The 24,302-nt window shown below is 41.2% G+C and overlaps 1 protein-coding gene across 1 annotated transcript in view; it reads left to right on the top strand.

Moving 5' to 3' along the window:
• Positions 1-24,302, top strand: part of DPT (dermatopontin) — a 41,195-nt gene that overhangs the window by 753 nt on the left and 16,140 nt on the right. The window contains exon 2 of the mRNA XM_068541208.1: positions 21,319-21,444. Coding sequence (XP_068397309.1) covers positions 21,319-21,444 — 126 coding nt within the window. The remainder of the gene's footprint in view (positions 1-21,318; positions 21,445-24,302) is intronic.

The following is a 24,302-nucleotide window of genomic DNA, read 5'->3' as shown; positions in this document are numbered from 1 at the left end:
TAGTTTGGTAGTAATTTATTTTGACTGCTTTACAAAAGTATTGGTACCCAATAGTTTGGGGAAAATAAACAATGGGACGTTCACCACAGACAGTTTGAGAAATATTGATTTAGAGCAAACGAATAGGGAGAGGGGTCAAAGAAGCTTAGGCAAAGAGAAGTGAAATTAAATAGCTCTCTCCTGCCCCGATTAAATGTGCTCTCTCAGTTTTGAGTACCAAGGTCCTTCTCTCTGTCTGAATTTAAAATGGGTTTCATTGCTGGGAAATAGTTTACTAAAGTCTTTTGGGGAGAAGGACTGTTCTCTTCTGACTGGGCTCTGCCGTGGTTAAGGACATGGAAATGGTCTGAGCCTGTGTCTTCACTGTGCCGTGTGACTGTCTCACCCTAGTACTTGGTCAGAGCCCATCCTAGGAGCTATGGTCTGTGAGGCCAGTTAATCACAGCAGCCAGGATGAAAGCAGGACCACTGGGTGGGTTGGGGGAATGGGTGGAAACAGACCCTGTGGAAGGTCAGCCTGGGGAAGAGGAAGCCCAACTGGCAGCCTGCTGTTATGGTAACTGTAGAGAGAAGATTCTATGAGGACTCCCAGCACGCATGTGGTATAATGGGGGTTAGGGGTGGTCAAGCACAAAACTCAGAGGGTCACTCCAGCAGCACACAGAACAATGATGGGAGATCAAGAGGAAAAGACTGATGGGTGGAGGGGACCTCTCAGTAATAAAAACAGCGGCCATTGATTGAGTGCTTACCCTGAGCAAGCACCATGCTGGGAGATTTATATGGATTGTCTCATTTAATGCTCAAAACAAATCTCGAAGTCATTTTATAAGTAGACAGAACGCAGTCTAGAGATCAGGGGTTTCCTCAGCTGGGAAGTGGTAGAGCAAGGATTTGGATCCAGTGAGTCTCAGCTCCAAAGTGTATGTGCTTAGCCATGGTGATGTGGGGGACAGACTTGAGAGTCTGCTCCCTCTGCCCAGTGTGGGCTCAGTCAGCACAACCAGGGCCACAGGACTGGACTCAGGGCAGTTCTTCATCCTGGGGAGGGAGGGCTCTGCAAATCACAGCAGAAGCCAGCCCTGGAGGGATTGGACCAGCTTGATTACTACCATGACTGAGGAGGGGCTCAGCCAGCCTGTGGAAGGGATGGGGAGAGGGTCACACAGGCAGCTTCAGGTGGGGGGGGGTCCCATTATTGGGCCTTTCTCATCCCCCCCACTGTCTCTAGTGAGCAGATTTAATTATCCAAAACCCCTTCTGACAGATGGCTGGCTCAGAATCCAGCCTCACCTCAATGACTGACAGTCTCCAGTGGTTCCCAGTAGCCAGGCCAGTTGCCTGCCACAGAGCATGGGGATGACCAAATTACAACTGTCTGTCTAATCCTCCAATTTAGGGGGCTATCATATGGGTGGGGCCCCTCTCTAATGTTCCCCTTGTAGAGCCACAGCAAAACACACTCAGATGATTTCTTAAATCCCAAAGGAAGAACCCTGGGCTCTGAATCAGGAGGCCTGGATTTAGATCCTGGTTCTAAAGACAACTTGCTGGGTGACCTTGAACCACGGGTTCAGCTGTCTAGGCTCCCACCGCATTTGGAAAGTGAGCGGTCAGACTGCATGATCTCGCAAGACTCCATGGCTCCAATTCTCTTTCCTCTGCTTGGCTCTGAAAAGACAGTTGGATTTTTCTTTCATTCTGTTGATTCTTGTGTTTACCCCTGCTAGGGAGAGAAGGCAAGTTACGTTTAGTTTCAAACTTGCCAGCGTGTGACTGGTTTGTCATTAACTCCCAAACTATTTGAAGAAAAGCATGAGAGGGAGTAGAAATTATATGATTTTGTTTGACCAATGCGAGTCGAATGAGAAGCTGACAGGCACGATCTCTCTTCCACCTTCTCTTCTTCCACATTTTTGAGTATGCAGCGTCAAATGATATTTGTTTTCTTTCTCCCTTTCCACCCTCTGTTTTCTCATCTCCTCCTCCATTAATCACAGAGTAAAAAATGTACAAACATGAAAAACAGTAGGACTCAGTTGCCCCAGAACTGATCCCAATTATCCCAGAGGCATTTTTGTTGGATGATTATTGCTTTGAGTTTAGACTCCAGTCTCTGAAAAATCTGGAAGGAAAGAAATAGCTCATAAACAGGGGAGCAGTTATATCTTCCCGTTGGCTGCAGGGTCTTAATCTGTTCCGGAGGAAGAGTTGACAGTTTCGTGCAATTTGGCTGCCTTGTATAACTACATTAGCTTGCAGGCTTATTTTAAAAGGGGACAAGGAATCTTGAACACAGATGTGACAACAGTACATAGGGTCTGCTAAAGACACTTGCTAATTGGAGCGCGGTCTTTAAAAAGTGCTTCTGTCATGGCTGAGTGACTTGTAACACTGCTGTTTTGTTAGGGTTTCTCTGTTGAAAATCACTTCTTCAGTTGGCAGATTCTGAAGTGTGCATGCTGGTCCCTCACTAACAACTGCTTGGAAGCTTTACCTGGGTTCCATGAGTGACATTTTGCCATCTCAGAGCATGCCTCAGTTGTTCTTGGGGAGTCTTCTCAAACCTGGGTTGACCCAGGCTGTAGAACATGTGGGTCCTGTGTGGAACAAGATGAAACTGGAATTTTTTAGTGAGGCTGAGCTGGAGTGTGGTGGAAAGGGCTCTCGTCTTAGAATCAGGAAACTTTGATTTGCAGCTCCTGTTTCTATCATCTCGGAGCTCTGTGGTCTTGGGCATTCAGTTTCTCATTCTGGAAAAAAAGAAAAGAGTGTGACACCCACCTCACAAGCTGTCAGAGGGTGTTACCGTGATGCTTACAGGAGAAAGTGTAGGAGAACTCTAGAACAAATCTAAATCTAAAACAAATTCCTGGCACATCATGGACAGTCAATAAAGATTTTGTGAATCTGAAATTTGATGAGGCTAATTTGAGGCAAACCAGCTTTACATGGAGTCTGAATTCAGAAGAAGAGCATTCAGTATACTGGCATCTGCTTTTTCCCCAGGGCTTCAAAGAATTCCCAAGAAGATATTTCAAAATGGCAGCTTGTTTTAGAGCTAATTATTTGAATTTATGAATTTACCAAAAATACATCACATGATAGAGAAGAGGAAACCATGTTGCTTCCACAACATTCCAAAATCATGAGCTACTCCAAATTTTGGCAGTTTTATCCTTGGCTAAGGTACAAGCCCACATAAGAGCATATAATTCAGCCTGTTAGGCTGAAGTAGCCATAGATAAAGGTACTGCCTCAACAATATCCAAAGAAGTTGCAATAGCATACTCAGCACAATATTTGCCATTGTCACCTTTTAAATAAGAACTACTAGTGAACCATGAATAGTCAACATTACCCAAAGAATTTCCTACAGATCATTTACAAGGAGTCAGTAGGTGATCCATCAGTGTTAAGCAGTCAAGAGGAACTTCATCAGTGACAGAGGGGAGAAGAGTAGTAGAATTAAGATTATTACAACATAAAAGAGTGATGTGAGGAACAGCTAACAAAAGGACTTCTTATGAAGTGAGGAAGCTGAGAAATGTTGAGTGTGATGAGAATTTTCAGGAGAGCTTCTACTGAAATGGTTAAATGGTCCTGGACAAACCTCCACTCTCAGTCCTTAGGTTTTCTCAAAAGTAAAATAAGAGCATTACAGTGACTAGTTAAGGGACAGTGAGGCCTTGAGCCTTGTAATCTTCTAATATGGTTTTTATGCCTTGAAGGGCTTCTTTACTTACAGGATGTTGATTAATTCTGGGAAGAGGTTTTAAGAGATCTATTTGAATCTTGATGGGAGGTGGGCTGTGAATTTTGCCAATAAGGAGGGTGGTAGTTGATTCAATAGGGGCAGATGATCAGTGTCTCCAGAATAAACTCTAGTACCATCAAAAACAAAGCAAATAAAAGATGTCAAAGAGTCATTTAATTCACCTGGTTGGCTGCTTTGATAACTACTGTCAATTCTAGAATTGCTTTCTCCTTTTGGGAGAAAGAAAGTTCTATATACTTCTCTAAGAAGTCTTGACCTAATAAATGGATGGGCAGAGAAACTAAGGAGAAAGAGGTATGTGTCTTTCAAAGGGCCTAAACAAAAGGGAATATGTTCAAGGACAGAAACCTCTTGAGGTTTGTTAGAGATCCCTACTATTTGAATTTTTTTAGTACTACAAGACAAGGGGTGATTGATAGTAGAGGGGTTGAGTACCAGGAGTGTGGTTCCAGTGTCAGTGAGGTCTGGAAGAGATTTATCCCCCATCTGGAGAAACGTTCTTCAAGTCAGTTAAGAGGGAGGATTGGGAAGAGCTCCTATAGTTCCCAGGAGCTCAGTCACTGAGAACTGGGAAGATGTTGGAAAGGCTGATTAGACGGCTGAACGCACCTAAAGCACTTAAATTTGTAGCAAATTCTTTTCCAATGTCCTGGCTTTTTGCAATAATAGCAGAAACTTGGGGTGGGGGTGGGGGTCATTTAGGGGCCTTCACTTGCTGGAGTTGAAGGTTAAGAATTTTGTCAGTCTTCCTTTTAGGTGACTCATTTAAAGTATGAGAGAGCTGGTTTATCAGATTAACTGAATCTGGAGTCGACAAATTTTCCTGTTCCGTCCTGGTCCTTTTTACCAGAAGGGAGATGTTCTGGGTCAGCCTATTACTAAACATAGAGTTACAAGCTACATGGGTGGAATCAACATCTGAAGAAAGACCAGAATTTGCTTTAAAAGTAATATGAAATCAATTGTAATAGTCATAAACATGTTCATCAGATTTTTGTGTGCAAGCCTGAATTTTGTTCCAATCAACAGGCTTTGGAAAAGCCCTAGGAATTGCTCAATGAAGTCACTTATTGATTGCCTGAGCCTGATCATATAATAAGTTAGTGGGCTGGTCTCATGGTTGTACTTCTAGAGACCTTTCGGGCTTTCCTCTACTAACAGTTTTCATTCAATGCTGCTCCTGGTCTTCACCGACAAGCATATGAACAAGCTGATGGAAGTCTTAGAAACCAGGTTGATAAATTTGAATGACTATATTAATTCAGCAAATCTGTGAGGATCTCCACTTACTTTGGGAGAATCTCTGACCATGACTCGCAGTTCAGCGTTAGTCCAGGAAATATAAGAAATTAAGGGTTTAGCCTCTGGATCCCCAAAAGGCTTAATTTTAAAGGGATAGGTTCTGATAAGTTCAGAGGAAAAGGGAGTGGGGAGAGTTTCAGAGAAAAGGGGAAGTCTGGCAAGAGAATTAGTATTGGGGAACTGGGGACGTAAGGGAGGTGTAGGCAGGCAAAAAGAAGGGAAGGGGGAATCTGGCACTGGAGGTGGGGTCCGAGCAGGAGGAGCTGAAGGAGTGAGACAAGATGGTGCTGGAGATGGAGCCTGAGACAGAGAAGCCAAGGAAGAAGAGCCTGAGGCTTCGGGAGCCATGTTATCTTTCTTTAATTGTTTACCTTAATTCATCTTAAAATCTTATTTTGCAAAGATGCAACTTTAGGCTGCTGATAATGTTTGGAAGCCTAAAAGTACCAATCAAAAGAGGCATTCCATTTAGTTTTGGAAATTTTAGAGCTATGGTTGTCCAATTTGGTTTTAAGAGAAGTACGTTTAGGGATTTCAAAAGTTCCTCATAATGGTCATTGATATGCTAAATTGCTTTCGGTTAGGTCAATCCAGTTTGGTTAGACATGCACATGAAGAAGGACCTTGGTTTTCAAACATAAAATGGGCCAGGATCCCTGTAGGAAAGGGGTACCCTCAAAATATTTAGATAACTGGGATCCTATTTCTCAGAGCTTTTTCTCTAGAGTAAAATAATTCTTTTCAAACAACGTAAGCAGCTCAAATAGCTCAAACAGTCTGCAGGCCTAATACCAGCCAGTTCTAAGGGAACAGTCTAGTCCTGGAAGAGCCAGGCAGGAAGCTGCCCAGCACAGTTCCAATAGAACAGCCCTTATTCCTGAATGAATGGGCTGATGGCTAGCCAGTTCAAGCTGGATCAGTCTGATTTCAAAAATCAGGCCGAAGTGCCAAATGAGTAGTCGCATACAGAACAAGGTCTTAACCAAAAAAAATGAAACCTTAAAACAGATCCCAAATAAAACCTGAAGAGCTTCAAAATGCAAAGAGGGTGAAGCTGAGATCCAGGAGAAAGACTTGCCCTCAAACCCCGGGGTCAGTTAGAAAAGCAGTGAGCGACAATGAGCTCAATGTGGTACCAAACCTGTTTGCTTACAAGCCTCAGAGTAATCGGGGGTCTTCACTGGACCCCCATATGGAAGAACAAAATGTTGACCTAAAACAAATAGATGGCCAATTATAACCCCAGAAAAAAATGGGTTTATTTGGAGGAGCAAAGAATTGCAATTTGGGGTCTACAACTATAGTGAGGCATGCACAAGTCCCCCCCAAAGTGGAGAGGAGAAAACTCTTTTATAGAGGGGAAAAGGAAGTTGGGGGGCCCTATAGTAAACAGAGTTCATGGCTTTTCATTGGTTGCATTATGACAATCTCTCATTGGCTGAGCTCTTGCCAGGCAAGAAGAGGAAATCTTTCTTCTTCTGTTGGGCTCTGCTATCTTTGAAGGGTATGAGAGCACCCCTTTCTGGTCTCCTGACTCTAATTGAGGTTTCTGCTTATTAATTTTTTACAGTAGGAACTCAGTTTTCCATAATCTGATTCTAACTGAGACCGAGGTTCTGTCTAGTATGGAGCAATCCGTCCTGATTCATTATTCTGATCATTCAGTACACACAGTGCTCACCTCTTCAGAGAAGTTTTCCCAGACCACCTCCTCTAAACCAAAGTCTCTCACACTCTACTCCCCAAACTGCGTTATGTTTCCTGCAGTGCTCTTGTCATTACATGATTTGTATTTATACTTTGTCCCCTTCAGATTATAAGCTTCATGAATGTAGGGACTTTGTCTCGTTCACCACTGTATAGAATATTGCCCAGCACTAGAATAATGCTGGCACATAGTAGGCCCCACTAAATATGTAGCAAAAGACCAAATAAGACTAGTTAGTGCATCGAGAAGCCCACAGTGTCCTCAACAAAGAAGCCTGAGACCTTCCTGCAAGGGAAACCATTTTGCTTACATTTTTTAATTTAATTTTTTATTTTATATTGGAGTATAGTTGATTTACAATGTTGTGTTAGTCTCAGGTGTACAGCAAAGTAATTCAATTATACATATACATATATCCATTCTTTTTCAAATTCTTTTCCTATATAGGTTATTACAGAATGTTGAGTAGAGTTCCTTGTGCTGTATAGTAGGTCCCTGTTGATTATTTTCTATATAGTAGTGTGTATATGTTAATCCCAAACTCCGAATTTACCCCTCCCCCCCAGTACATATATACAGTGGAATACTACTGAGTCATAAAAAAGAATGAAATAATGCCATTTGCAGCAACATGGATGGACCTAGAGATTATCATACTAAGTGAAATAAGTCAGACAGAGAAAGACAAATATCATATGATATCACTGATATGTGGAATCTAAAAAATGATACAAATGAATTTATTTACAAACAGACAGACTCACAGACTTCAAAAACAAACTTATGCTTACATTTTTGATTCTCAATATTCCAGTGTCTATAATATGGGGCTCAACTTTATTGTACACATCTCATTTTGGCTTCTTGCATTCACCACTATGCAGGATGGTCTTTTTTGACTTCCTGAAGTTCTCTAAACCATGTGCAGAGGATGGCTGACACACTTGTTACCTCAAGAGAAATTCTTTATTAGGTTTCCATTATCCCCCAAATCTTAATGTCCCAATATGCTTTTAAAAATACAATAGTAAAACTCTTTATTGCAAAAGCCATATGGGCTAAATGCTACATGGTATCCTGGTTTGGATCCTGTAACAGAAAAAGTGCATTAGTGGAAAACCTGATAAAACCTAAATGAAGTCTGGAGTTTAGTGGTGTACAATGTTAATTTCTTAGTGTTCATAAAGGCACCAGAGTGATGAAAGATAACTTTAGGGTAAGCTAGGTGAAGGGCATACATGAATCCTATGTATTATCTTTACAAATCTTCTGTATCTCAAAAAATATTTCAGAATTAAAAGATTAAAAAATAAGGATGCAGGCTGGTAGAGTACATATTGGGAGTTTAAAAGGCAGAGCGTAACAGAATCACAAAATCTCAGCACTGGGAGGGATCTCATGTAAAATCTAGAACAACCTCCCTACATCATAGATTAGGAATTAAAGCCAAGAGTGAAGCAATTGAAAAAGCAATGAAACAGGTACATTAAGTATAAGTGCTATTATCTTAATCCTAATTGATATGGTGCTTTATAGTTTATAAAGTATTCCTCATTCATACATTCATTTGCTTATTCATTCACTACCAAATGTTTATTATCACAAACTTTGCCAGACTCCAAGATTATGAAGATAAATAACATACAGTCTATGCCCTTGTACTACTCATGGTCTAATCTTATTTGATCTTCACAATAATATTGCAAGGCAGCATTACTGTTTTCCCCATTTTATACATGAAGGATCATGGTTCAGAAGCATTAGGAGACTTGCCTGCTCATAGCTAGTGCAGAGGTGGAACCCAAGCCACAGTGCTGATGCCACAGTGCTGCCGGTGAATATTAAACGTTGGTGGTATTTTTGGTCTTGAACAAAGTTGTAGTGAGTTCTGGGCTAAAGAAGATATCACATCTATGTAAGATTGGCTTCTGAGGGAAACAAGGTTGAGTGTGGGAGAATAGAGTTATAGCAGATCTAGGATTCTTGCCAACTTTCCATCTTGGTCACTGTCCTGAGATCTAGGAATCAATTGTCTGAGGGAACTTGGGCTTTGCAAAATGGCTCTTGGCTTTGCTCATAAGGATGGTAAACGTTCACTCCTCCCAGTAGGGGATTTGCTTCTGTCTGCATACTTGTCAGATATAATATTCCTAATGAATAAGAGATTTCCACAGAGTTAGGAAACTTTTCTCTCTCTCTCTCTCTCTCTCTCTCTCTCTCTGTGTGTGTGTGTGTGTGTGTGTGTGTGTGAGTTTCTTCGAGGTATCTTGAAGTAATGGAAAGAATATGGACTTTGGAGACAAACAGAACAGTTCTCAAAATGCAGCCCCACTACTAACTTTAGGAAAGTCATGTCAACTTTCTAAGCCTCAGCTTCTACTTCTACAAAGACAATGCCCCAGAATTGTTGTGAGAATTAAATGAGATAATATATATGTATTATTGGCTGTGTGTCCTTTGGGGAATTACTTAACCTCTCTAAACCTGAGTTTCCTTATCCATGAAATGGTGGTGGTGGGGGGGAACTGATTATCCAAGCCCATTTCACGGGATTGTTTTGGTGATTAAAATAATTAATGCAGGTATAGTGCTTAACACAATGCCTGGCACATGGTAAGTCCTTTATAAGAGTTATTTATCCTTACTATTATGACTACTCTCTGGAAACTGAAACTCAAAGAGATAAATATCACACAGTTGGTCAATTATAATGCTGGAGTTGAAATATACAAATTGCTAGATTACAAAGACCACTGATAGGTACCATTTTGTTTTGGGAACATATAATTCAGTATACATATTAAGTGTACAATATGAGTGTCAAATATTTTTCACATTTCAGATAACACAGTGGTAGTATTAGATCTCTTGGTTAACAAATATTGTAAATAATTGACTTCAGGAGCTCCTGTGGTTAATTAAGCCTGAAATCCCTGCATGACCTGGAATTGTTCTCAGGCCAAAAGTGATCTCAGGACATAAATGCATCTCATAATATAACCTGGATCTTCTCAGAGGCCTTTGGGTTAGCCTCTACTGCTTGTATTTTTCTAAAACAGGGCAGGAGTTTGTGTTTTGGGAAGAATTTCTATTTCTCCCTTTTCCTGTCCTATGGCTTTCTATCCAGAGAAGCTGTTCAGCAGTTCATTTCTGATTCACCATCTTGAAACCTGCTAGATACTAGCAGAATTAAAACCCGACATGGAGAAGATAGCAGAACTCTTACCCAGATGTAGGCAGGAAGAGAGTAGACTGCATATAACTCAGCATTATTTAAAGAGACTGTTCATACCCCCATCATTGTGGCAGGGGGACCAGTAATCGGTGGTACAGCGTTTACCTTCAAAACCCCTGCACTATCCCACCATGAGATGGTTCAGAGATAGTACATGTTAGGTGAAATGTGTGATGGTGACATCAACGTGTCATGAGGAAGAAAAATCAGTAAGAGTTAGAACTGTCAAGAAAGGAAGATTTCTTGGAGCAGGTGAGCTTGAAATTATGTTTTATTATCTACTTTCTAAGGCTAATCTCACTGCCCCACTGGAAGAGTTCAACCTTGATAATTCCTAATGTAGGCTCCAACAGGAAGTGTTTTGTGGAGACTAGGCTGTAGCTTCTCTTTCCATTTAACTGCAAATATTTATGATAATAGTAATAAGAACAACTACTACCTTTCCTGCCTTCCTGCCTTTCTTTTTTTTAAAAAAACATCTTTATTGGAGTATAATTGCTTTCCACTGTTGTGTTAGTTTCTGCTGTATAACAAAGTGAATCAGCTATATGTATACATATACCCTATATCCCTTCCCTCCCTCTTGTATCTCCCTCCCACCTTTCCTATCCCACCCCTCTAGGTAGTCACAAAGCACCGAGCTGATCTCCCTGTGCTAAGCAGCTGCTTCCCACTAGCTATCTATTTTACATTTGGTAGTGTATATATGTCCATGCAACTCTCTCACTTTGTCCCAGCTTACCCTTCCCCCTCCCCGGGTCCTCAAGTCCATTCTCTACATCTGAATCTTTATTCCTGTCCTGCCCCTAGGTTCATTGGAACCAATTTTTTTAAGATTCCGTATATATGTGTAAGCATACAGTATTTCTTTTCTCTTTCTGACTTACTTCACTCTGTATGACAGACTCTGGGTCCATCGACCTCACTACAAATAACGCAATTTCGGTTCTTTTTATGGCTGAGTAATATTCCTTTGTATATACGTGCCACGTCATCTTTATCCATTCATCTGTCAATGGACACTAAGGTTGCGTCCATGTCCTGGCTATTGTAAATAGTGCTAAAATGAACATTGTGCTACATGACTTTTTGAATTTTGGTTTTCTCAGGGTATATGCCCACTAGTGGAAATGCTGGGCCAAAGAGTAGTTCTATTTTTAGTTTTCTAAGGAAACTCCATATTGTTCTCCATAGTGGCTGTACCAATTTACATTCCCACCAACAGTGCAAGAGGGTTGCCTTTTCTCCACACCCTCTCCAGCATTTATTGCTTGTAGGTTTTTTATCATGGCCATTCTGACCACTGTGAGGTGATACCTCATTGTAGTTCTGATTTGCATTTCTCTAATGATTAGTGATGTTGAACACTTTCATGTGTTTGTTGGCTACCTGTATATCTTCTATAGAGAAATGTCTATTTAGGTCTTCTGCCCATTTTTGGATTGGGTTGTTTGTTTTTTTGATATTGAGCTGCATGAGCTGCTTGTAAATTTTGGAGATAAATCCTTTGTCAGTTGCTTCATTTGCAAATATTTTCTCCCATTCTGAGGGTTGCCTTTTCGTCTTGTTTATGGTTTCCTTTGCTGTGCAAAAGCTTTTAAGTTTCATTAGGTCCCATTTGTATATTTTTGTTTTTATTTCCATTTCTCTAGGAGGTGGGTCAAAAAGGATCTTGCTGTGCTTTATGTCATAGAGTGTTCTGCCTATGTTTTCCTCTAAGAGTTTTATAGTGTCTGGCCTTATATTTAGGACTTTAATCCATTTTGAGTTTACTTTTGTGTATGGTGTTAGGAAGTGTTCTAATTTCATTCTTTTACATGTAGCTGTCCAGTTTTCCCAGCACCACTTATTGAAGAGACTGTCGTTTCTCCATTGTATATTCTTGCCTCCTTTATCAAAGATAAGGTGACCATATGTGCGTGGGTTTATCTCTGGGCTTTCTATCCTGTTCCATCGATCTATATTTCTGTTTTTGTGCCAGTACCATACTGTCTTGATTACTGTAGCTTTGTAGTATAGTCTGAAGTCAGGAAACCTGATTCCTCCAGCTCCTTTTTTCTTTCTCAATATTGCTTTGGCTCTTCAGGGTCTTTTTGTCTCCATACAAATTTTAAGATTTTGTTCTAGTTCTGTAAAAAAAATTTGATAGGGGTTGCATTGAATCTGTAGATTGCTTTGGGTAGTAGAGTCATTTTCACAATGTTGATTCTTCCAATCCAAGAACAAGGTATATCACTCCATCTGTTTGTATCATCTTTAATTTCTTTCATCAGTGTCTTAGAGTTTTCTGCATACAGGTCTTTTGTCTCCTTAGGTAGGTTTATTCCTAGGTATTTTATTCTTTTTGTTGCAATGGTAAATGGGACTGTTTCCTAATTTCTCTTTCACATTTTTCATCATTAGTGTATAGGAATGCAAGGGATTTCTGTGCATTAATTTTGTATCCTGCTACTTTACCAAATTCATTGATTAGCTCTAGTAGTTTTCTGGTATCATCTTTAGGATTATCTATGTCTAGTATCATGTCATCTGCAAACAGTGACAGCTTTACTTCTTCTTTTCTAATTTGGATTCCTTTTATTTCTTTTTCTTCTCTGATTGCTGTGGCTAAAACTTCCAAAACCATGTTGAATAATCGTGGGGAGATTGGGTAACTTTGTCTTGTTCCTGATCTTAGAGGAAATGGTTTCAGTTTTTCACCATTGAGAACGATGTTGGCTGTGGGTTTGTCATATATGGCCTTTACTATGTTGAGGTAGGTTCCCTCTATGCCTACTATCTAGAGAGTTTTTATCATAAATGGGTGTTGAATTTTGTTGAAAGTTTTTTCTACATCTATTGAGATTATCATATGGGTTTTACCTTTCAGTTTGTTAATATGGTTTATCGCATTGCTTGATTTGCATATATTGAAGGATCCTTGCATTCCTGGGATAAATCCCACTTGATCATGGTGTATGATCCTGCTAATGCGCTATTGGATTCTGTTTGCTAGTATTTTGTTGAGGATTATTGCATCTATGTTCATCAGTGATATTGGCCTGTAGTTCTCTTTTATTGTGACAACTTTGTCTGGTTTTGGTATCAGGGTGATGGTGGCCTCATAGACTGAGTTTGGGAGTGTTCTTCCCTCCGCTATATTTTGGAAGAGTTTGAGAAGGATAGGTGTTAGCTCTTCTCTAAATGTCTGATAGAATCACCTGTGAAGACAGCTGGTCCCAGGCTTTTGTTTGTTGGAAGATTTTTAATCACAATTTCAATTTCAGTGCTTGTGATTGGTCTGTTTATATTTTTTAGCTCTTCCTGGTTCAGTCTTGGAAGATGCTTTTCTAAGAATTTGTCCATTTCTTCCAGGTTGTCCATTTTATTAGCATATAGTTGCATGTACTAATCTCTCATGATCCTTTCTATTTCTGCAGTGTCAGTGGTTATTTCTCCTTTTTCCTTTCTAATTCTGTTGATTTGAGTCTTCTCCCTCTTTTTTGTGATGAGTCTGGCTAATGGTTAATCAATTTTGTTTATCTTCTCAAAGAATCAGCTTTTGGTTTTATTGATCTTTGCTATTGCTTCCTTCATTTTGTTTTCATTTATTTCTGATCTGATCTTTATGATTTCTTCTGCTAACTTTCGGGTTTTTTTTTTGTTCTTCTTTCTCTAATTGCTTTAGGTGAAAGGTTACGTTGTTTATTTGAGATTTTTATTGTTTCTTGAGGTAGGATTGTATTGCTACAAATTTCCCTCTTAGAACTGCTTTTGCTGCATCCCATAGGTATTGGGTTGCTCTGCTTTCATTGTAATTTATTTCTAGGTATTTTTTTATTTCCTCTTTGCTTTCTTCAGTGATCTCTTGGTTATTTAGTAATGTATTGTTTAGCCTCCATCTGTTTGTACTTTTTTACATTTTTTTTCCTGTAATTGATATCTAGTCTCATAGCACTGTCATCAGAAAAAATGCTTGGTAAGATTTCAGTTTTCTTACATTTACTGAGGCTTGATTTGTGACCCAATATATGATCTATCCTGGAGAATGTTCCACGAGCACTTGAGAAGAAAGTGTATTCTGTTGTTTTTGGATGGAATGTCCTATAAATATTAATTAAGTCCATCTTGTTTAATGTGTCATTTAAAGCTTGTGTTTCCTTCTTTATTTTCATTTTGGATGATCTGTCCATTGGTGAAAGTGGGGTGTTAAAGTCCCCTACTATGATTGTGTTACTGTCGATTTCCCCTTTTATGGCTGTTAGCATTTGCCTTATGCATTGATTTGCTCCTATATTGGGTGCATAAATATTTACAATTGTTATATCTTCTTCTTGGATTGATCCGTTGATCATTATGTAGTGTCCTTCTTTGTCTCTTGTAATAGTCTTTATTTTAAAGTCTATTTTGTCTGATATGAGAATTGCTACTCCAGCTTTCTTTTGATTTCCATTTGCATGGAATATCTTTTTCCATCCCCTCACTTTCAGTCTGTATGTATCCTTAGGTCTGAAGTGGGTCTCTTGTAGACAGCATATATACAGGTCTTATTTTTGTATCCATTCAGCCAGTCTATGTCTTTTGGTTGGAGCATTTAATCCATTTACATTTAAGGTAATTATCAATATGTATGTTCCTATTACCATTTTCTTAATTGTTTTGGGTTTGTTATTGTAGGTCTTTTCCTTCTCTTGTGTTTCCTGCCTAGAGAAGTTCCTTTAGCATTTGTTGTAAAGCTGGATGATGGTGCTGAATTCTCTTAGCTTTTGCTTGTCTCTAAAGGTTTTAATTTCTCTGTTGAATCTGAATGAGATCCTTGCTGGGTAGAGTAATCTTGGTTGTAGGTATTTCCCTTTCATCACTTTAAATATGTCTTGCCATTCCTTCTGGCTTGCAGAGTTTCTGCTGAAAGTTCAGCTGTTAACCTTATGGGGATTCCCCTGTATGTTATTTGTTTCTTTTCCCTTGCTGCCTTTACTATTATTTCTTTGTACTTAATTTTTGATAGTTTGATTTTATGTGTCTTGGCATGTTTCTTCTTGGATTTATCCTGTATGGGACTCTCTGTGCTTCCTGGACTTGGATGCCTATTTCCTTTCCCATGTTAGGGAAGTTTTCTACTGTAATCTCTTCAAATATTTTCTCTGTCCCTTTCTTTTTCTCTTTTTCTTCTGGGACCCCTATAATTTGAATGTTGGTGTGTTTAGTGTTGTCCCCGCGGTCTCGGAGACTGTCCTCAATTCTTTTCATTCTTTTTTCTTTATTCTGCTCTGTGGTAGTTATTTCCACTATTTTATCTTCTGGGTCCCTTATCCATTCTTCTGCCTCAGTTTTTCTGCTATTGATTCCTTCTAGAGAATTTTTAATTTCATTTATTGTGTTGTTCATCATTGTTTGTTTGCTCTTTAGTTCTTCTAGGTCCTTGTTAAACATGTCTTGTATTTTCTACATCCTATTTCCAAGATTTTGGAGCATCTTTACTGTCATTACTCTGAATTCTTTTTCAAGTAGACTGCCTATTTCCTCGTCATTTGTTTGGTCTGGTGGGTTTTTATCTTGCTCCTTCATCTGCTGCATATTTCTCTTTCTTCTCATTTTGTTTAACCTAATGTCTTTTGGGTCTCCTTTTCACAGGCTGTAGGTTCATAGTTCCTGTTGTTTTTGGTGTCTTCCCCTAGTGGGCAAGGTTGGTTCAGTAGGTTGTGTAGGCTTGCTGGTGGATGGGACTGGTGCCTGTGTTCTTGTGGATGAGGCTGGGTCTTGTCTTTCTGGTGGGCAGGTCTGTGTCTGGCGGTGTGTTTTGGGGAGTCTGTGACCTTATTGTGATTTTAGGCAGCCTCTCTGCTAATGGGTGGTGTTGTGCTTCCGTCTTGCTAGTTGTTTGGCATTGGGCTTCCAGCACTGGAGTTTGCTTGCTCTTGGGTGGAGCTCAGTCTTAGTGTTCAGACGGAGATCTCTGGGAGAGCTCCTTTCCTGCCCTTTCATAATAAACTTTGTGCTATGCTCTGGGGTAGACACTTGACATATAGCATCTCTTTAATCTTCATGTAATACTATCAGGGTAGAAATTGTTATCTACATTTTGCGGAAGTAGGTATAAATGTCAGCAGAAAGGACAAGATGGGGAATGGAGTCATTCTGTTGGGGCTTAAGAGAGAAATCCAGAACTTTTAAAGCTCCTTTACATAGGCAAACTTGCTCCAAAACTGTTTGCCTCTGCCCCTTGCCATTTCACTGCCCCACCATCCCAAGCCTGTCTCTTGTTTCTCTTCTCTGTCTTTAGTACCAATCTACTTCTTCTCTCCAATATCTGTATTGTTGTGGTGTCTCTTACTAGCACAGTTGTCTGGAAAGGATTGCAGACCAAGTACAGCACAAGACATAGAGTAGATTCTAATGACTATTTGTTGAAAGACTTAACAAACATTCTGAAACTCTGTGACCCATGTTATAAATGTCTGATAGCAACTCTAAGGATTATTCTGGGGAACATAGAATTTACAGGAGTCAAACTTTACTCTAAAAGAATGAGTCTCCTTTGGTGGAATTTATACCCTCATCAAGCTGGGTTGGGAGAGAAACACTGGGGAGTAAGAGCTTTGCCACATGGTCTCCCGTCACATGGAGTGGCCACCAGCCTGGATGATGATCAAAGCTGCTCTTATTCCATATTTGCTATGGAGCTGAAGACTGGCTAGCAGTCCTGGAAACACGTCTGTATGTTTATAGAGCTGGAAGAAAGATACCAGCACAACCAGCCCATCCATTTGATGGGATTGTAAAAGCTCTTAACCAAGATAGTGCTGTTTTCCTTTACCCTGTTCTCCGCTCAACCCAATGCCACCCCCAACTTGCTAAGAGTTTGGACTTTCTTTGAGTTGGGACTGAGACCAGCAGAGACTGGAAGGAGAGACTAAAACTTCACAGAGGAGTTCACCAGCAAAACCAGATATGTGCACACCTTCCAGTCCTGGCCTCCATCATTGGGCCTGGCCAACAGCCCTGGACCCAATGAAGAACACAAAAAACAGTGAGAAAGCCTGGCTGGAGATTGGACCAGAAGCAGAATGACAATACTGGAGCAGCATTTTGTGCTCCCTGAAAGTTCATGAACAGGAGCTTTGGCCTCAGAAATATCTGAGTTTGGATCCTGGATCTTCCTGTTTCCATCTTCACCAAGATTTTTGCAGGCATCATTTTATTTCATCCTCACAGTGACTTAGATGAGGCTCCACACAGCATGTGAAGGTCAGGGCTAGGACCAGAACTCATGTCTGCTGATTCCTCAACAAGGGCTCTTTCCCCTGCATCCTATTGCTTCCATGTTTTGCTATTGTGGACACAGGAGAAGGTTTTGTCTTTGCTTTCAGGGTGAAGGCCCTGAGAGAAACCACTTTCAGAAAGACCGCTTTCTCAGAAAAGATCCATGACTATTGTCAAAGGAGGAGTAACTGTCTGCTGATTTTCCTTCTAGAAAGTTTCTAGTGTCAGGTGGATCATAGCTAACAGTGCTCCAGTTTGTGAAACTGAGCCTCCAGGCTTCAAAGGGATGATAAGAAAGAAAATATGTCTTTTCAAGTGGAGAGGAGAGAGTCCTGAATGAGGGCACCCCAGGGTCCTCAGACTCTGAGGGAATGTTCTCAGGGGGTCTGTGCCTAGGGCTCAGCTGGGGTCCTGTCACTGTTCACCAGGAAAGCTGTAGTCTTGGGCTCAAACTCTTTTCTGTGGACCATTCAGGAGCAACAACCAAGTGCTGGGAAGTAAAGCAGATCCTCAGGAATGTCCTTTCACCATCAACCTTTTTAAAAAATTGAATCTGAATCACTTTAATGATTCAAGTTTTCTCCAACTTCCCCCGCCGCTCCCACTGACAGGCTGCCCTCATTCCCTTTCTCACCTGCCTGGCTCCTGTGTTTGCAATCCTGCAGTTTGTGGCCAAATGTTTAGGTGAGTCTTATTAAATAAGGTACTTTTTAAAAAGGTGATTGAAAGGGAGAGGAATGCCTAAAGCTATATTCATTTTGCACCCTCGTCCTGGAGTAGGCTTTGTTCCTGAAAGAGAAGGTGGAAGTGGGAAGATGGATTGCTCATGTGAGTTCCTGAAAACTACTTGGAGGGAGTTTCAGGGCCCTTCCTGGATTTGAATGACAGGCTTTTAAAAGTCCATTCTGCTTCTGATAATGGAAGATGCCCTGATCATTCATTTGTTCATTCATTCTTCCATCAAACATTTGCTGGACCCCATTGTCAGGTACTGTGGGGAATTCAGATTGAAGATTAAGTGATCTTTCTCCCTCAAGGACTTTACCATCTATTGGGGGCAATAAGTCATACTCAAATATCTATGCTGCAAAGTGGGTGTGTCAGCAACTAAGACAGTCAACTGCTGTGAGCTTTGTTTTAGAGAAACAGCAGCTCAAGGAACACATATGAGTCCACGAGCTTTCCACTGATGGAGACTGGGAAGCCAAGGGCAGATTTCACAGGGTATACTCACAAGTGCCGTGTGGACTAAATGAAAGTATGATGACAATAGTAAGTAATTTATTAACCATTAATAGACACTATCCCCAGAGTTGTATGTACATCGCCTTAGTTGGTCTTCACAATAACTTTAATAAGTACATACTGTTATTATGCCCATTTTACAGATGAGGAAACTGAGACCATTAGAGGGTCTGAAGCCTGTCAAAGGTGACACAGTCAGAAGTGGTTGGAGCATCAGTCCAGCAACATAGCCTATGCTCTTAACCGCCCTGCTGTACTGCTCTCACATGAGTGTGAAAATGTACCCTTACAAAAATCCAATTCTAGAAGGAATAATTTCATTGTGTTGGCCTCATGTACTGCCAAACTCCAGTGCAGGCTCACTCTACTAAAATGTGAGTGCAATGGGACAGAAGCTGGGGGAGGTGAGCTCTGTTTGGTTGTCTAACTTTCATCATATGTTCTTAGGCCCTGGGCCTGTAGTGTCCAAATAATCTTCACAGAGCAGTGTTATCTGAGGTGGTGTGTGAGAGAGTGACACACACACTTCCCATACAGGACTATGGGGTCAGCTGCCTGGCTGGCAGCCGGCGGAGAATTCATGGAACTTGGATGGCCTTCAGAACTGGTATCCCGTGAAACCATTCAGCTTATCTTGCTACATTTATTTTTGCTTATGGGAACTCACCACCCCGGGAATGCTATCCCCGTGATAGTCTGAGTGCACAGGACAAACCAAGACAATGGAACAACAGCTCCAGGGAAACCACAGCCTGGCTCAGTTCTGAAAAGGCTGTTTTAGAGGAAGGCATAATTTTAGTGATGGTAAGGAGGAAGATCACAGAGAGCACCAGTTTGCTGCACCGTCTCTCTCTGGACACATATGAGCTTTGTTTACAACTCTTAGAGCTTTCTGTTGAAGTTGGCTTTCACTTGCATTGCTAGAATTAGGATAGAATAAGACCATGCTGGGAGATCAGCCCCCAAGTCTACCCTTCAGACCTTGGTTGTCCATTCCAAGTGTGTGGCTTCCTGATATGTACCAGGTGTTTTCCAAGGTGGTAATACTCCTGATGAGATGTGAGCACTGGTAGAGCAAAGAAGACTAGATCATCAAAGGGCATAGGTCTCAATTTTTGTCATAAATTGCACTATTGATCTCCTACAGCTGAGCTTTCTAAGGTCTGTCAGAACTTCTTACAGGTCCTGGGAACAGGGAATTCAAGCCAGTTTGTATGGTGACCGAGTACCAAGCCCATCTCTCAATTCTTCTTTCAACACAGAAGCACAGTGATTGATACAGAATAGTGAGGGAGTACAAGTTTGTTGAATGAATGAATGAATGGATAAATAAACACGTTTGAATATATATAAGCATAAATGAATAAATGAATAATAAATGATGAAAAGTACAGATGCTTTCTGACCAGACATGAAATATATTTAATATCTAGTTTTGTCAGATCCAGAAGATCATTTCCAATAATTAAAAACAATGAAATGAAATCCAGTCACTGATGGTTTTATAGTTTGTGTGTCAGCAAGGTCCCTCTCACCTATCAGCATTGGGTACTTATTCTTACTTTATCTATTATATTTTCTGGAAACTTACCTTTCCTTGAAAAGCAGGGTTATATTCCAGCAGCTTTCAGGTCGTGACACAGACAACTGCCTTCTCTGCTTACTCATAAGAGGGAACGTGATCAATGGCCAGGTTGGTAAAAATACAAAGAAGCAGAGGTAGCTAAAGACCTCCTTTGGAAGGTTTTATGAAAGCTCTCACTCTGCCCAAGGTGGGAGCCCACTGTGGCCAGGTGGAGTACAGCAATCTCATCAACACAGCAAAAGGAGCAAGCCTTAAGGCACCGGTGGGATGTGGGGAAGGAGTGGGAGAAAGTGGGACAGGAGATGGAACAAAGGGAGAAATGATTACACTGTTCTAAGCCAACGCTTAGCTAGAAAGGTGCTGTGAAGATGAAACAGGCTGATTCCTAGATCAACAGCAGCCCGGACAGAATGAAAGAGTGAAAATTCATGTGACTGCAGGGAGGGTCTGTGGACTAGAAGAATTAGAACTGAGCAGCTTGGACAGGAAAGGGACCCTTAGAGGATGTTTGAGGAGTTCAGGTGGCCCGTCACCACTCTGTAAGGACTGCCTGCATATGCCAGGACCCACAGTGGGCACTGGGAATAGAATTTTGACCAAAACACTCCCTGACCACGTAGAGCTTGCTGTCTAGTGGGCAATAGAAAGATTCCTGGATAAGTTGTGAGAACTTGGGGCTGTGGTCTCAGCTCCCCACAGCCTGTACTGGGTCACCCTGTACAAATCGCTGTGCCCATCCGGGCTTTGCCTGCTGACTATCTTTGTGCTCAGTCTCCAGGCTTATGCTTCTAAGAAGGTCTTGTGAAAGCTTCTCTTTGTATTCTTTTTAATTCAAGTAATGTGAATTATATTATCTTTTATTTTAAATGGCATGAACAATACAATATTGCATTTGTAAAAATTCTAGATGCCTCTATATCCATTCATTTATGCATTCTTCCATCTAACAATATATTCATAGAGGTCTAACAAGAGCAGAGTTTCCCAATTTTCCTTCGGTTGAAAGACTGTGAACCATTTGAATTTTAATGGTGAGTATACATCATTCCTACCAGTAAAACAAAGTTTTTTTATGATTTGCATAAAAATGGAATAAACTGTAAGGAATCTAGGTCATTGAAAGAGTGGCATGACTCAATAACTGAGGGAGCTGGGATCTTGGAAAGGGGGGGGGGTCTACTTGTGCATCATTGGTTTACTTGGATTTGTTCTCTTCTCTTCAGGTACCAGACGTGCTCCAACAATGGACTGGTGGCAGGGTTCCAGAGCCGCTACTTTGAGTCAGTGCTGGATCGGGAGTGGCAATTTTACTGCTGTCGCTACAGCAAGAGATGCCCATATTCCTGCTGGTGAGTTTAGCAGCCAAACGCAACTCCTCACTGCTTCTGGGGCTGGAGGGAAGCTTGCGGGGGGTTGGGGGTGGCGGTGCTCTGGTCCAGGTTTCTGGCTTCAAATAAACCTGGGCTGTCACAAACAAGTTTTAAATATAGCATCTAGCCTATAGAAGGGGATGAATGGATGGATGGATGGATGGATGGATGGATGGATGGATGAGTGGAAGAAAACACCAGAATAATATTCATACTGGGAGAGACCTTACAGGTCATCAACCCAATGCTCCTATACCCCTCTTTTGGCAGAAAAGGAAACAAACAGAATAGAGCAAGGATGTGACTTGCCCGAAACCACCCAGCTATTTCATGGGGGTTCACTTCTAAGCTGAAGTGTACTGCCTCCTGTTTCAGTGCTCTTTTCCCTCTATCAAAATAACTACTCATCACATCCAAGGCTGCTGAACCCATTTGGGAACCTATGTTTTCCCGCGGGACTTCTTTGGAAGACGCCAACCCTGTTCCAAGTCAGAGTGGCAAACATAGTATATAATTACAGACTGAAAAAGGAGGCTAGTGCTTTCTAGATAACTATGTAATTCCAGTCTGTGAAATTTTGTTCCTTTCCCACTCCCTGGGCTGATACCAAATATCCCCTGACCTAGCCTTTGAGTTGACTAGGAGAATGTGTGTATATTTATTTACCCTGATAACTTACACTGGATGTTGACAACATAACTTGTCCCAAGTTCTTCAGTCTGCAAACAAGTCAGACATTTCTGCTTTGGACAAAGGAATCCAAAAGTGTCAACATTTGAAGGCTGGTGACTCAAAGGATGTATCTCTCCACAGTGTGATGCTTGGAAGAACAGCCTTGTGGGTTATGCTTATTCTCTGCAACCAGAGAGCATTACTCCACAGGTGCCCAAGTGGGGCACAATGTCTCTAGGGATATGCATCTCCAAACTCTTAACATTTTTCTGTTTGAAGCAATGATAAATGGTGAATTCAGAGATCAAGGTCAGCTGATATCAGTAGCTATCTGATGGGGCAGGGACCTCGTCCAGCTTTCCAAAATGCCTCTATAAAGCTTTTCTTACTCCACAACAGCAGGCAAACAGGCATGGATGGCTAGGGTGTAGGATATAACTGTGAAAGGTCCTGACTCCAAGGCCAAAGGGGTTTCACGTGCTGGGGTAGAGTAGAAGGAGCCCACCAATCATTAAGACACTAGGAAATTAATGAACATGGAGCTATGTAGGTAGGTACAAGGTCTTGATATCAAAGACTGACAAATAGAGATGTGCAACTTTTCTTAAGTTGCCCAAGACATTCAAATCTCTGGTAGCAACATTTATCCTTGGCTTTGGTCTGCAATGGTCTGCCCATCCTCCTTCACCACCCCACTCTCTCCCTTCCTCATCACACTACATCACCCAGACATGTCACTGATGGTTGGGAGAACCAAAGGGTGGGGGGAGAGAGGAGAGAATTACTCAGAAAGACACAGCAAGTCAACTTAGAAGCGGTCCCTCTAAGGAAGGCTTCACTTGGCTGCACCTCTTTCTGGCTGCGTGGTGTTAGAGCTGAGAGCTACCACGGTTGTCAAGGAAATGGTACTTTTTCAAAGGGACACTTGGAGCAGCAGCAGAATGAGATTGCCGTGTCACCATGGTAAGCAGTGCATGACTCACTACCCCACTGGTGTGTCTAGACATTTTAGTGGCATCCTTAAATTTCCTGAGTCATGACGGTATATGTTTTTCCAAATTGAATGAAACCTCTAGGGCATGAATTAGGTCATATTTCTTCAGCATCTCAGCATATTGCCTGGCACAAAGTAGGCCCTTAATAAATTTCTCGAATGAATAACAAAACATCACAGGCGCATAGGAACTGTAACAGTGGTGAAACCTGACATTGATATGATGATGTTTTATAGTGGAAAAGGACTTCATTCACGTGCATCATTTTATTTGATCCTTTTAACAGCCCTTTGGAGTGAGAACTGTTTTCCCACACCTTCCCACAGTGAAAACTCCTGATAACTCTCTTATTTGAAACCTTCCCTTACATCACTTTAACTAGCTTGAATCACCTCCCAGGGAACTGGACATGTGTAGATGGGGACGTTTTTCTCTTCCCACTTTGAAGGCCATTCTGCAGCATTGAGCCTGACACTGAGAAGTGAGCATCTATCCTCTCTGTGCTTGCAAGTTTTTAGGGATTCAGGAATAGCACCACTCTGCCCAGGAAAAAAAATAAAAATCATCCAACCAACTCCCACGTAAGTGCGGGATTTATTTGTTTGGTGGGAACCAAGGTGCTGCTCCCATTTCAGTCTCTGCAGTTTCTCATGAGATAATACAGCATCACTGAACTCTGGCAAGAAAGCGAATTCCTGATAGATGCAGACATGGAGTCACTCACCGGTCCCCACTGAGATTGGATACATATGTAAATGTTACACATATTTATTTATATGTGAGAATTAATTCTTTGTCCATTCATCTGCAAACCACAAACACGTCACTGAGGAAGCCACAACCTTTCAGAGACTGTTGGAAATAATTCCTCAGTCTCCAAACAGCTCCAGCGGCTGCATGCCATGCACCAGGCTGTCCCCCATCAGCGCGCTAAGGCTGTCCAGGTGTAGAATATGTCCCAGGAACCGACAGTTTTGAATTGAGCATGTGTTTCCTTTCCTAAATGGTTCTTCTCCAGATTCGTGACCTTTCATCAGGTTCACTGGATAATATGTTTTGACCAAAAAAATAATGTCCTTCCTCAGAATTAACATAGATAACCCGTTAGTTTTCCTTCAGCCTTGAGTTTCTATGACTCTCAGATGTTTCATTCTATTTTCCACTGCCTGG

The sequence above is a fragment of the Eschrichtius robustus genome, chromosome 3 (genome assembly GCF_028021215.1).
Source record: "Eschrichtius robustus isolate mEscRob2 chromosome 3, mEscRob2.pri, whole genome shotgun sequence".
In the NCBI taxonomy this organism is placed as follows: Eukaryota; Metazoa; Chordata; class Mammalia; order Artiodactyla; family Eschrichtiidae; genus Eschrichtius; species Eschrichtius robustus.
This window is presented reverse-complemented; position numbering and strand designations above follow the sequence as displayed.